This window comes from Macaca fascicularis, chromosome 20 (genome assembly GCF_037993035.2).
Source record: "Macaca fascicularis isolate 582-1 chromosome 20, T2T-MFA8v1.1".
Taxonomy (NCBI): domain Eukaryota; kingdom Metazoa; phylum Chordata; class Mammalia; order Primates; family Cercopithecidae; genus Macaca; species Macaca fascicularis.
In genome coordinates this window covers 49,338,583-49,352,820 of record NC_088394.1, presented here as the reverse complement: position 1 = coordinate 49,352,820, position 14,238 = coordinate 49,338,583, and the positions used below count along the sequence as shown (strand labels likewise).

The 14,238-nt window shown below is 48.6% G+C and overlaps 2 protein-coding genes across 2 annotated transcripts; both read left to right on the top strand.

The window, feature by feature from the left end:
* Positions 1-4,116: 4,116 nt before the first annotated feature.
* Positions 4,117-11,946, top strand: LOC102145044 (uncharacterized). The gene is given in 9 exon segments (XM_045381820.3): positions 4,117-4,302; positions 5,950-6,078; positions 7,179-7,229; positions 7,318-7,411; positions 7,507-7,580; positions 7,583-7,615; positions 9,017-9,090; positions 9,404-9,545; positions 9,868-11,946. Coding segments are annotated over 9 exon segments (2,616 nt in total). The 5' UTR covers positions 4,117-4,218; the 3' UTR covers positions 11,803-11,946.
* A 248-nt stretch (positions 11,947-12,194) lies between these two features.
* On the top strand, positions 12,195-13,735 carry LOC141409243 (golgin subfamily A member 8K-like). Its single transcript, XM_074026691.1, has 4 exons — positions 12,195-12,343; positions 12,762-12,853; positions 13,040-13,178; positions 13,268-13,735. Exons 1-4 carry the CDS (start codon positions 12,325-12,327, stop codon positions 13,369-13,371), a joined length of 354 nt encoding a protein of 117 aa, XP_073882792.1. The 5' UTR covers positions 12,195-12,324; the 3' UTR covers positions 13,372-13,735.
* The last annotated feature ends 503 nt before the right edge of the window (positions 13,736-14,238 follow it).

Sequence of the window (14,238 nt, the reverse complement as noted above, 5' to 3'; positions counted from 1 at the left end):
CTGGTCATCTCATTGCCTTCTTTCTTATACCCATTAAGTCAAAATGAGCTCTCATTTTATTTCAATGGAAAAGAGAATGGAAAAGAGGGGAAGGGTCCCTAGGTATCTTGGGTAAAGTATGAGCACTTACTACCGTATATATTCTAGTTCTGTAGTTTTCAAACTTCAGGGAGCATCTCAAGGCTTATTAAAGCACAGATAGCTGTCCCTCTTCCCCACTTTCTGATTCAGGAGGTGTGGGGCTGGCCCAGGAATTTGCATGTCTAACAAGTTCCCACGTGTGGCTGATGCTGAGGGTCTAAGGACGACAATGCGAGAATCAGTGGTTTAGTGGATATCTATCTAATGAATACATGTTGCATCTCCTTTAGTGCCTGTGATTACAGAGGAAACACCTTTCAACTGGAAGCTATCATTAAACAGAGGATAAGGGATCAGGTGAGTAAATTAAATTTAATTGAAATGTCACTGAAATTTTTAGAAATAATATAACAGGCCACGCACAGTGACTTATGCCTGTAATCCCAGCACTTTGGGAGGCCAAGGCAGATGGATCACTTGAGGTCAGGAGTTTGAGACCAGTCTGTCCAAGATGGTGAAACTCCCTCTCTACTAAAAATACAAAAATTAGCTGGGCATGGCGGTGCATGCCTGTAGTCCCAGCTACTCGGGAGGCTGAGGCAGGGGAATCGCTTGAACTTGGGAGATGGAGGTTGCAGTGAGCTGAGATGCGCCACTGGGCAACAGGGTGAGACTCCATCTCAAAATCAATCAATCCAATCAATCAATCAATGAATAAAAATTAAAAATGAAGGGAAGATGTGGCAGCTTTGTGTACTGCACGTCCTGAAAATGGACTGATTTCCCTCAAGAGGCAGGGATTTAAGCTCTCTAGCCTACATGGGATACATACAGGAGAAAAAAGAGAAAAACAAAAGAAATGTGAATATAAATAAATGAAAATAACACTTCTCCCTGATTACAAAGGAAATCACATTCTTTTTGTAACAATTTGGATGACAAAATATAAAGAAAAATCTTTAATTTTGCCATTCAAAACATTCTGGTTTGTTGCTTTTTACACTTTTTATGCATATAAACATTTTAAAAAGTAAAATCATAATATACAGTGTTTTGTCACTATATTTTAAGCATGTTTCTATGGCAGAAATATATCCTGGCATCATCATTTTTAATAACTGGATGCATGTTAAGTAAATCATTGCCACCCCAGAGGTGAATTTCCTTCTATATATATTTTAATGGACTCAAGTAAGGATTTTGCACTGAATTCATAGAAGTAGAATTTCTAGAGGAAAATAATGTAAAACAGTTTTAGGATTTTTAAAAGAAATGTTCAAATGATCCTGTAGGAAAATTGGTTGAGTTTGTACTCCCACCAACAGGGACAGAGCTCCGGGTTCCCCTTCCATTTGTCATCTTTGCTGGTCTTTCAGCAGAAAATCTCATTGTTTACACTTCTTTGATTTCTAGTGCTTTTGAATCTTTTTCATATGCTCATTGGCCATTTTTATTCTTGTGGGAAGTGCTGGTTTATCCATTGCTCATTTTCTGCTGGAAATCATTCTCTTTTTTTCTGAGTAATTTTAAAGATTTCTTTATAGGCTAAGGATACAAACCTTTTATCTGTCATTGAGGTTACAAATACTTTCTCCCAGTAAGTAATTTGTCATTTCACTTTGTTTATTTATTTTTTGCTAGCAAAGAACCAAAGTCAAATTTCACTTAATTTTTATCCTGCTGAATGAAAACATTTTAACTTAGTGATTTTAGTTGAAACAGGAGCAGGACAGAATGTAATATCTAGATCTCACTCTGTCACCCCAACTGGAGTGCAGTGGCATGATCTTAGCTACTACAGCCTCCAACTCCTGGGCTCAAGCGATTTTCCCACCTCAGCCTCCCAGGCAGCTCTAGGACTGCAGGTGTGTGCCGCCATGCCCAGCTAATTTTTAAATTTTTTTGTAGAGGTGTGAATTTGCTATGCTGCCCAGGCTGATCTTGAACTCCGGACTTACCCCACCTTGGCTTGCCAATATTCTGGGAGTGCAGGCGTGAACTACTGCTCCCGGCCAAGAGCTTACTTTTGTTTGCTAGTGGTGTTCTTGGTATCTGTTTATATTTGAGGCTTTCGTGCTAGTGCTGAAGTATTACACTCACCATCTGAGGTTCACAGGACTTTTGTTTCAATATCGAACAGAGAGAACTGTTTAGTTCTGCATCTTCGCAGGTATACAAAATGTGCCTACCAGGACTCTACTTTTTATCCATTGAAAAGCAAGAAGTAATACAGTAAAACTTTGCCTGGCTAGAGGCTTTGGAAGAATGGAATATTCTGGTTTAATTCTATTAACTTGGAAGGATGAAGGTGAAAAAAATTCAAAACTTTAATTTCCTATTGAATGCAGTTTGAAAATATAGCCAGTGATTCCACTTTTTTTCTCTAGTAAGTTTAGACATTCAGATCTACTTGGTCTTTTATCATAGAACTACTAGTGTGCCTGAGTCTTACATTGTGAAGATCCTTTTCTAAAACTTTAGATGTAAGAGGATATAAATGATACTGGATGAGATCAGGATGAATGAGAACTGATGCCTGTAAATATACTTTTTAGATGAAATCTCTGATTGCTACTCGTTTTCTTGTTGAATTCATAAAAATAAAACACATTGGCTGGAGGGTGGAAGTAGGAAGGAGATTTATGTCTTTTAATTGCATGTCATTGTTTCATATCGAGACAGAACATATAGTATTCTTGGCTTTGGACCTACAGAAGGAAACACATTTTTCTACCTGCTGCATGCCAGAGGTTCCTGAACACCTGGAGGGCTTATTGCAACATGGATTGCTGGGCCCTACTCCAGAGTTTCTGATTCACCAGGTCTAGGGTTGTAATTTATAAGAAGTTCCCAGGTGCTCCTGGTCCAGAGACTATATTTTTGAGAACCACTCTTATATACTAACTGTAAATTATAGAACTGTAGAAAAAAGCTTCGTTTGGTCTGGGATAAGAAGCACACAGGTAATGGAGCAAATCATGAAAAAGTCAACCCTTGATCCCAGGCAACAAGCAATACACAGTGACATAACACAATTCTTGGTTTTCATCATTGCAAGTCATAGCCAAGTGTTGAGTGAGAAATTCAGTTTCATTTGCAGGGCTTAGAGAGGGTGATTCTAGAAAAATAGGATTTAGTGATTAACCTCATGAGAGTAGGAGTTATTTATGTCCTTTCTCTCTCTCCCATCCCTTAGCATTTAGCCTTACTTTAGAAGGGTCCTGTATTTGTTTTACACTTGTAAAGAACTTTGAGTGCTTATTAAATGGAAAGCTCTGTGTGTGTGTGTGTGTGTGTGTGTGTATGTATGTATATATGTATGTATGTATGTATGTATGTATGTACTTAGAGTCTCGTTCTGTAGCCCAGGTTGAAGTGCAGTGGCACAATTTTGGCACACTGCAACCTCCTTCTCCCAAGTTCAAGGGATTCTCCTGCCTCAACTTCCCAAGTAGCTGGGATTACAGGCACCTGCCACCATGCCCAGCTAGTTTTGTATTTTTAGTAGAGACAGGGTTTCATCATGTTGGCCGGGCTGGTCTTGAACTCCTGAACTCTGGTAAGACCATCCCAGCCTCCCAAAGTGCTGGGATTACAGGCATGAGCCACCATGCCTGGCTCAAAAGCTTTGTGTTTTTAAAGATATTAGACATGTTTCTTGTTTTTTTTTTTTTTAACTTAACAATAATGTAGAAGAATCAGAGAAAGTTTTTCCAAAAAAGAGAAATCATTGTGATTATTTTATCTTATTGGAATGTTGGATAATATAGTCTGCTTTATCAATCATCAAGCACACTATAAAATTTCCATTTTAATAGGATTCGTACCTCAATTGAGGTAATAAAGTTTTAAAGTTTTTAAAGTGAAAGCCAGCCCCGCCCCTCTCCGGGAGTGGGCGGGGACAGCAGTTGCATGGGTGGCTTTCCCTGTGACATCACAGGTCCTTCATGATGTGCTGCTGTCTGGCCACGCCTCCTTTCCCTTTCATCTTTCTCATCGACCAATGGGCTTGAAGCATTAAGGCCACACCCCTATTCTGCATTCTAGTGCAGCCCTGGTTACGCCTCCTCTGGCTCAGTCACACAGCTACATATAGGTGACTGGAGGTGTATAGTTGTCCTCGCCTGGATTGTGCTGATGTGGCCCCAACCCTACCTTCCTACCCGTCCGGTGATGTCCAAAGAAACCCAAAAGGGCGAATTGGCTGAGGCCAAGGAAAAGGTAAAATGCACCAGGTTGCAGCACCCCAACCCAGCCCTAGGCCCCCTCTGACAGCCAAACTGCTGCCAGAGTCCGTGCCACTCCTGAAGCACACTGGGCTGGGCCCCCCAGTGCCTCTGGACTCACCAAACCAAAATCTTGTTAGCCAGCCCACCCCCCTCATGAGTCCTGCCCCTGCCCTTGCCAGTCACCCCAGGGTGACTTTGAGCTGGTGACTCCTGGAGTTTCCCACTCCGTACTCCACCCTTATCTCCTGCTACCCCAAACCTGAGCACCCTAGGCTCTTTGGGCTCACGTCTCCAAGGACCTGGGTGCCCCAGAACCTGCCACCAGTTGCCCCAGGGTGACTTTGGGCAGGTGACTCCTGGGGCTCCCTGCTCCATACGTGGCCCTCACCTCCCACTGCCCCAAGCCTGACCTCCGTGGGCTCTATGGGCTCGCACCTCCAAGGACCCGGGTCCCAATCCTGTGACCCCCTCCCCAATCTCAAAGTGGCAACTTGGACATTGCACTCTTGTGTCACCCCGGCCACTCCACCAAGGAGTGGAATGTAGTGATGTCACAGTCCCTCTAGAAACTGTCATTACTGCCACCAGACTGGCCTTTGGTCTTAGGACCCAGTACCCTAAGTGTTCTTGTCCTTTCTAGTTCCTCTGGTTGCAGCACAGATTTCCAGCTGGAAGGGGAATGGGGACTGTGGGACCTAGGAAAGAGAGGTTTCAGGCTGCCTTACTTCCTTAACACACACATTGACAGTGTGAAAAGCCTACACCTCCCCCATGAGCGCAACACGTTGACAGTGTCTCTGGGTGGCAATGGGAGAATGGGTTTGGTTTGGTTTTCTCCCAGGCTTCTACTCTCCGGAGGAACTTTAACATTGTTTCTGAGTTCTCCACCTCAGATTTGAATTCTCCATTGTTCTGGGACCAGAGGGCCCCTCAGTCAGTAGTTTCTAGAGTGAGATCTGCTTATCTTCTGTGGAACAGATCTTGGGAAACTGAACTTGACAGCTTGAATCTTCCTCATCTCATCTCAACCTGGGGCACTTTGAGTGTCACAGGATAAATATGGGGCATCTTTCTGAAGCATCAGTTTCCCTTGATTCTATTGAGAGACAAAACATTAATGTACTTAGGGATGACAGTCACATAGATCTATGAGTATACGAGACTTCTCCCTGAAATGAGGGTTGGGTTGTCCTCTTTCTGTTAAATTCTCAGATTTAACAGAAAGGCTGTCTTCTGCCATGAGGATACATTGATGTAAAAGCTTGAGAGGTTTTAGTGCACTTCTTCACACTAACAGACGTGTGAGGATATGTGACTCTAAATCACACAATGTACAGTTCCTGCCTGTTTAATATTTGCCTTTCAACCTCTGCCTCTGGTTTTGGTCCCTGGCAGTTGCTGATTTGTGGCAAAATCCTGGAACTCAGAGTCAGAAGACTGGGTTTAAGTTCCATCATTGCCTTTTCTTCAGCCGTGGTATCAATCCCTCTGTCACTAAGTGATTGTGACAACACTTTCTACAGTTGTTGGTGGCATTAAATCAGATGCTCTATAATAGTATTTTGTATAAACCGTAAAGCCGGATGTGACTGTAGGAGCTTGTAGTGCTCATGAGTATCACTGCTCTTCCTTCACGCAGTTGAGAGACTATCATCCCCAGACCAACCCTAGTGTTGGTAAAGGAGCAACTGACACCAAAAAGAAGAAAATAAATAATGGCACTAACGCTGAGACAACCACTTCTGGCGGTTGCCACTCACCTGAGGATGTGGGTCTTGGCTGGCCAGGCTCCTAGGGACAGAGGGCCCAACGGGTGGTGGAGGGTAATTGTTAAGATTGTGGAAGAACTCCCAGGCACTGCTTAAGAATTCTGGGTTTGAATCTTACCTCTCCATCTGCTGGGGATATGATTTAGGGCAAATTGCTTGAGCCCTTTGGGCCTCTCTTTTCACTTCTGTAAAATAGGAGTGGTATTGTTTTACTTACATTTGTGAACTTTAAATGAGATTTGTCATTGTTGTTTTTATGTTAATCCCTAGTCCAGGGCCTGCTGTAAACTCTCCTTCTTGGGCTTGCATTTCCTGAAGTAGTTAGAGAGTATCAGAGGTTTCTGTTAGCTCTGAGAGTCTGAGAGTTGAAGGCCCACTAGAATGGAAACCTCAGGGCCGAGGGCTCCTGTCTGCCTTTTCCGTCGTATATCCTTGCTGTGAAGAACCATCCCTGGTCGGTATGTGCTCAGTCAGTGTTTGCTGAATGATTGCACCTTTCTAAATCACAGGCTGGCAGAAGGGTGGGCTTTTCTCACACTCCATCTCTGAAGGTTTATGTTACTGGTTTGGTTTCAGAGAGAATCTGGTTTCAGACTTTCAGTTCTGTGGCTGTGGGCAAAAACCAACAAAGACCCAAATCCTTTTTCTTTGGGAGTTGAGGAGAGTTTACCAGTTTGTGTTCCCATTGGGTCTGAGAACTTTGCTTTCAAAATCCATTCCTGGCCCCTGCCTACCGCTTCCTGGCCTGGGGAATAGAGTCGAGGGGGCCACCCTCAGTCACCTTCCTTTGACTCTCCCGACAGAGACAACAGAACCGAGCTCAGCTGGAAGAAGTAACGTAATTTCTTTGTTTGCTCATGACATGACTGCTGGGTTTGGGGGGGCACTCAGATGTAGAGGCCCCAGTCTCATCCCGCCCACTCCCAGCCTGAGGAAGAAGGCTCACCCCCCAGATTCCACCCCATCCCCACAGGATCCCTGATAACCTGGTCCCATGGGTGGGCCTGTCCTGGGGCAGTGGTGCCATTCTGGGGGCATGTCTCTTGCTGTGCCATCTCTGCCTCCCCCTAGGAAGAGCTCTGCCTTCCTCTTTCTATAGAAAAAGAAGGCAAGCCTGCAGTATCAGCAAGCCCTAAGGAGGGAGCTAGAGGTGAGTGCAGGGTGTGAAGTTCCCTCCTGTCTTCCGGAGAAGGTTTCTTTGCTTCTCTTTCAGCACTTGCTTGTCTTTTCTCCCAAAGGCCCAGGTTCATACCATACGAATCCTTTCATGTCAGAAAAGTGAGCTTCAGACGGCACTCTATTACAGCCAGCATGCTGCCCAGCAGTTGGAAGGTGGGAATCTGGCACCCCGTTATCCTTCAACCTGGCACTTTGACAGGCCTTTAGGGGGAGTCCTTTGGGCCGCATCTGAATGTCTCCCATTCCAGGAGAGTCCAGGGATCTGGTCAGCCGCCTGCATGATTCATGGAAGTTTGCAGGAGAGTTAGAGCGGTCTCTCTCTTTGCTGTCATTACCCAGAAGAAGGCGGCGGACAGGGTGAGTCCAACCACCTGCCCCGTCCCCTGGGACCCTGGCTTCGCAGATGGAGGAGTGAGCCTAAAGGTCCCTTCTGTAGGATGGAGTGTCCTGCCCAGAAGGTAGCATGGCCATTTCTTGCTGCTTTTGTGTGTGGTTGTTAGAGGAAGACGGGGGCTGAGTCGGCTGCTGTGGGTGAGTTGGGGGGTACTGTGGGGAGCGAGCACTGGACAGAGAGCTCGGAGGCCAAGTGCCTGCCGTGCCCATACTTGGCTGTGGCCTTGGCCCCAAGTGGTGGTCTAAGTGGTGGTTAGGGTACTTGTACCATAAAGGTACGGAAGAGTATCTTGAGTATGTTATTATCTGTGTTGAGAGAGGGAGCACGCATATGTGTGTGTGTATGTATTATGGTAATATATATAAAACATGTTTGTAAGGATTCATAAAAAACTCAGGAGAGAGGAACAGTGTTGTGGGGGAGATGTTTCCCTTCTGTACTTTCTGAGTTTTGGACTATGTGAACGTATCATCCTTTTAAAAAGTCAATAAAAGATTAATTTCCTCCTCCTTGTCTGTGCCCCTACCCTCGGTGAAAGAATGGGCTTAGAGAATCAGATATACCTGGGTGTTGAAATCCCAGCTCTAAGTGATCGTAGGCAAGCACTTAACCTTTAATACCCCATGTTTTTCATCTACACAATAGAGGTAATAATGGTAACCATCACCTATGGAGGTTGTGAGGATTAAATGGGACTGTTAGCGCAGTGCCTGGTGAAGCAGTCAGTAAAGGTTCCAACAGTGGTAGCAATAACAGTAATAACAATAGCAATATTATCTGATCTCTCTGGGCCCCCGTTAGCCAGCTATAAATTCAATCTCTTTCCCTGTCTCTTCCACCTTTACTGAGTTCTTTGAAAAACAAATGAGGGCCAGTGCTCTGACTCACGCCTGTAATACCAGCACTTTGGGAGGGCGAGGCGTGCGTATCACCTGAGGTCAGGAGTTCAAGACTAGATTGACCAATATGGAGAAACCCCATCTCTACTAAAAATACATAATTAGCTGGGTGTGGTGGCACATGACTGTAATCCCAGCTACTTGGGAGGCTGAGGCAGGAGAATCACTTGAACCCGGGAGGCAGAGGGTGTGGTGAGCCGAGATTGGCCCATGGCACTCCAGCCAGGGCAACAAGAGTGAAACTCTGCCTCAAAAAACAAAAAACAAAAAAACAAAACAGAAAAGAAAGAAACAAAACAAAGAAAAACAAATGAGACCATGGGCTTGGAAATGCCTTGAGAACATGTCAGGTGTGATTGGGAGTGAGGAAGTGTTACTGTGGAGTAGTCATGAGAGCTGTTGTTCCTGGTTGGCCAGCTGCTCCTCTGCCTGCTGTGTCCTGACTTCACCTGTCTCTATTTGCAGTACATCGAGGAGTTAACAAAGGAGAGGGACGCCCTGAGTTTGGAGCTGTACAGAAACACATAGGATGGGGGAAGGTGGGATGGGAGGTCTGGAGGCCCTTAGCGTGGGTGGTGTGCTGGGAGGTGGGGGGTACAGGTGAGCATGGTGAGAGGCTCATGCAGGTTTTCATGTGTGTGCAGGGAAGCTCTAGTGCCAGCTGTGCCACTGACTCATGGGTAGCCTCAGGCAACTCATGTCTTCTCTCTGGCCTGCCACCCGGGACTTTTAATTCCTGGGGTCCCTTCCAATGCCACGGTTCTGTGGTTGTGGGCGAAAGTAGAGGGTTGATCACCAAAGTGGTCCTTTCTGTTCTTCATTCATTCCTTTCTCTACTGCCTCTGGCCATAGCATAACCAATGAGGAGCTGAAGGAGAAAAATGCCGAACTGCTAGAAAAACTTCGACTTGTAGAATCTGAAAAGTCTGAGATCCAGCTCAACGTAAAGGAGCTAAAAAGGAAGCTGGAGAGGGCCAAGCTCCTACTGCCACAGGCGAGTGGCTGCAGCCCCGGGGGTTGTAGGAGCCCCATCCGGCTGGGACCTTGGTCTAGGGATCATGCAGGTTATGGGGAGGTCCAGCCAGGAGCTCAAAAATTTGGGTCCTTGTTCTGGTCCTGCATAGAATCCTCTAGAGTGTGCTAAAAATATACAAATTGGGGCCCTGCCTGGGATATCAGAATCTCAGAGTTAGGGCTTAAAAAAATTTTTTTAAAGGATTATGGATGAAAACTATTATTTTATAGATTACATTTATATGGCTAGCTCATGAGTCTTTTTCCTTCTGAGGTTCAAACCAACACTTTCACTGTTCCAGCAGCAGCTGCAGGCGGATGCTGACCACCTGGGTAAGGAGCTGCAGAGTGTGGCAGCAAAGCTCCAAGCCTGGGTGGAAGAGAACGAGTTGTGGAACCACATGAACCAGCAACAGGAGGAGAAGTTGTGGAGGCAGGAGGAGAAGCTGCGGGAGCAGGAGGAGAAGCTGCGGGAGCAGGAGGAGAAGATGCGGGAGCAGGAGGAGAAGATGCGGGAGCAGGAGGAGAAGATGCGGGAGCAGGAGGAGAAGATGCGGGAGCAGGAGGAGAAGATGTGGAGGCAGGAAGAGAAGATGCATGAGCAGGAGGAGAAGATACGGGAGCAGGAGGAGAAGTTGTGGAGGCAGGAGGAGAAGCTGTGGGAGCAGGAGGAGAAGATGCGGGAGCAGGAGGAGAAGATGCGGGAGCAGGAGGAGAAGATGTGGAGGCAGGAAGAGAAGATGCATGAGCAGGAGGAGAAGATACGGGAGCAGGAGGAGAAGTTGTGGAGGCAGGAGGAGAAGCTGTGGGAGCAGTAGGAGAAGCTGCGGGAGCAGGAGGAGAAGATGCAGGAGCAGGAGGAGAAGATGCGGGAGCAGGAGGAGAAGATGCGGGAGCAGGAGGAGGAGATGTGGGAGCAGGAGGAGAAGATACGGGAGCAGGAGGAGAACATGCACGAGCAGGAGGAGAAAATACGGGAGCAGGAGAAGATGTGGAGGCAGGAGGAGAAGATGCGGGAGCAGGAGGAGAAGATGCGGGGGCAGGAGGAGAAGATGTGGAGGCAGGAAGAGAAGATGCATGAGCAGGAGGAGAAGATGCGGGAGCAGGAGAAGATGTGGAGGCAGGAGGAGAAGCTGTGGGAGCAGGAGGAGATGATGCAGGAGCAGGAGAAGAAGGAGCAGGAGGAGAAGATATGGAGGCAGGAAGAGAAGATGCGGGAGCAGGAGGAGAAGATGCGGGAGCAGGAGGAGAAGATGTGGAGGCAGGAGGAGAAGCTGTGGGAGCAGGAGGAGAAGCTGTGGGAGCAGGAGGAGAAGATGCGGGAGCAGGAGGAGGAGATGTGGGAGCAGGAGGAGAAGATTCGGGAACAGGAGGAAAAGATGCAGAGGCAGGAGGAGAAGATGTGGGAGCAGGAGGAGAAGATGTGGGAGCAGGAGGAGAAGCTGTGGGAGCAGGAGGAGAAGATGCGGGAGCAGGAGGAGGAGATGTGGGAGCAGGAGGAGAAGATTCGGGAACAGGAGGAAAAGATGCAGAGGCAGGAGGAGAAGATGTGGGAGCAGGAGGAGAAGATGTGGAGGCAGGAGGAGAAGCTGTGGGAGCAGGAGGAGAAGATGTGGAGGCAGGAGGAGAAGCTGTGGGAGCAGGAGGAGAAGATGCGGGAGCAGGAGGAGAAGATTCGGGAACAGGAGGAAAAGATGCAGAGGCAGGAGGAGAAGATGTGGGAGCAGGAGGAGAAGATGTGGAGGCAGGAGGAGAAGCTGTGGGAGCAGGAGGAGAAGCTGCGGGAGCAGGAGGAGGAGATGCGGGAGCAGGAGGAGGAGATGCGGGAGCAGGAGGAGGAGATGCGGGAGCAGGAGGAGGAGATGCGGGAGCAGGAGGAGGAGATGTGGGAGCAGGAGGAGGAGATGCAGGAGCAGGAGGAGGAGATGTGGGAGCAGGAGGAGAAGATTCGGGAACAGGAGGAAAAGATGCAGAGGCAGGAGGAGAAGATGTGGGAGCAGGAAGTGAGGCTGCAGGAGCAGGAGGAGAAGATGCAGGAGCAGGAGGTGAAGCTGCAGGAGCTGGAGGAGAGGCTGGGGGAGCTGGGGCGGAAGGCCGAGCTCTGGGGGGAGCAGGTGGAGGCGTGTGCAAACCATGGAGATCATACAGAACGATCTCACCACAAATTAGCAGATGGTGGTTGGCTCCCTCTGCTTTTCCACCAGTATGTGGCTTACAGTTTGAATGGTGGGAGGTAGGGTGTGAGATTTGAGGCTGGGGAGGGAGGCATGGCCTCTAGGCAAGGGAGGCAGTCACTTAGGCCTGGAGGAAGGGGCCAGGGGCCAGGGACCTGGGCAGGCGACAGAGTCCCACAGTGCCCTCGCTACCCTGTTTATGGGCCTAGAATCTGGAAGCCAGCCACTAGCTACCCTGACATCTATCCTGCAGGTAGAGCTGAAGAGCCAAGAGGCTCAGAGTCTGCAGCAGCAGCGAGACCATTACCTGGGTCCCCTGCAGCAGTACGTGGCCACCTATCAGCAGCTGGCCTCTAAGAAGGAGGTACTGCCCAGCTGCAGCAGCAGGAAGCTCAGGGCAAAGTGGTGGCTGAGATGGCCCACCAATAGTTGCAAGAGACCCAGTTGAGGGAGTTGATGAGGGCGGGGCCCCGAGGGCGACGACCTGGCAACCTCTGTGCCTTCTCACTCTCTTTCCTGGCCTCTTAGGAACACCTGGAAGCTGCCATCCAGCAGAACCAGCAGCTGCAGGCCCAGTTGAGCCTCATGGCTCTCGCTGGGGAAGGTATGGGAGGCCGCTCAGAGGAAGAGGAGATGAGCCCCAGGAAGAAGGGGGGACTGTTAGGAGCGTAGGACTGACTCTTTAGAACAGTTGGTCATTATGCCGACCGGGTATCCGCACTAAGTTCAGCATAGATATGGTGACCTCCTGGGAGTGGGGACCACCAGGGTGGCCTCTGAATGGGTGAACTGGCCCAGGTCGGAAATGGAGCCTGTCAGAACTCCCGTGTTGATTGGTAGTGGGACTGCACCTGGGCAACACAGGGAGCCGTTGTCTCTTCAAAAAAAATAAAGAACAGCTGCTGATTTCCCTCTGGGGAGGGGCTGGCCCGGGGTTACACAGTGAGGGTGGGGGCAGAGGTGGGCCCACTGTTACCTCCCTTGTTGGGTTGTCTGAGAAGCCCTCTGGCAACCCCCCACAGGAGATGGATTGGACAGGGAGGAGGTGGAGGAGGAGGAGGCACCTCGGCCCAGGCCAAGCATCCCAGAGGAACTGAAGAGCCAGGAGGCCATGGTGAGCCCGCCTCTTCCTGCCCCTCCTTTGCTGCCTGCCTTGGCGGTCCCTCCCAGACCCCCTTATGCTCTTGGTTTCCCACCTTCTGATTTCTCCGGACCCTCTAAGACATGCCACACCTCTGCGGGGGTGGGGGTGGAGGTGGGTGTGGGCACGGGCGTGGCAACAGACCACCTTTCCCTCCAGGTGGAGCTGGTGTTTCCGCTTGTGGGTGACCGTAACCAGGGGCATGGCGGATTGCGGGCAGCTGCCCAGAACCCTGCTGATGAGTCCGCACCAGGGACCCCAGGCCCTCAGGAGCTTGGAGCTGCCGACAAGCAGGGTGGTGAGTAGAGAGCCTTTGGGTGAGGTGGGCAGGTAGGAGCAAGGGAGGGCTTGCACGGTGCTCAGTGCCCTGCCTTTCTCCCTCCAAAGATCTTTACAGCAAGCCCTGCATGCCGTTCTTCTACCGAGGAGACCACAAGAAGGCAAAGATCATAAACATCAAAAAGCCGGCAGCAAGGCCTGGAGAAGAGTAAGCTGCCATGTGACTGTTTAGAATATAGTCTGAACACAAACCTGAAAAAAAAAAAAGTATTTATTTTAAATTGTGGCAAAATACTGGCCAGGCGCAGGGGCTCACGCCTGTAATCCCAGCAATTTGGGAGGCGGAGGCGAATGGATCACCTGAAGGTCAGGGGTTCAAGACCAGCCTGGCCAATACAAAAATTAGCCAGGTGTGGTGGCGCATGCCTGTAATCCCAGCTACTTGGGAGGCTGAGGCAGGAGAATCGCTTGAACCTGGGAGGCAGAGGTTGCAATGAGCTGAGATCGTGCCACTGCACTCAAACCTGGGTGACAGAGCGAGACTCCGTCTCCAAAAAAAAAAAAAAAAAAAAAAAAGTTTCCTCCTTACAGGTATGTTTCTATTGGTTTTTTTCTTGGTCTTTCTCATTTAGTCCTATCTTGTCTTATGGCATTTCCTAGTAAACTTTTACCTGCCTCCAGAGAGTTTTGACTTTGACTTTATGGCACACAATTGGAGCAAGGGCAGATCACCTTCATCTAGTTTGGGACTAAGCTGGTTCAAGGTTTTAGTTTTTGTGATGGGTGGTCTATTTTGTATTCACTTGGACTCCTAGGGGTGGCCCTTCCAGGGTCCCATCTCCTTACTGGGACCCAAATTCTCATTAGGTCATTTCAGCCTGTGAGAGTGCCAAACATTCAGCTAGGCTTTCCAGCCTGTTAACTACAACTTCATACTCACTTTCTTAGCCTCTTAGTCCTCTACTGTTTACCAATCACCAAATGTGGGAAAAGCACTACAGACTCAGGGTCACCTCCTAGGACTGGTCACGCAAGTCCTGGCTAAGGTCTCCAATTACCTTCAAACAATTGTTTTTGCT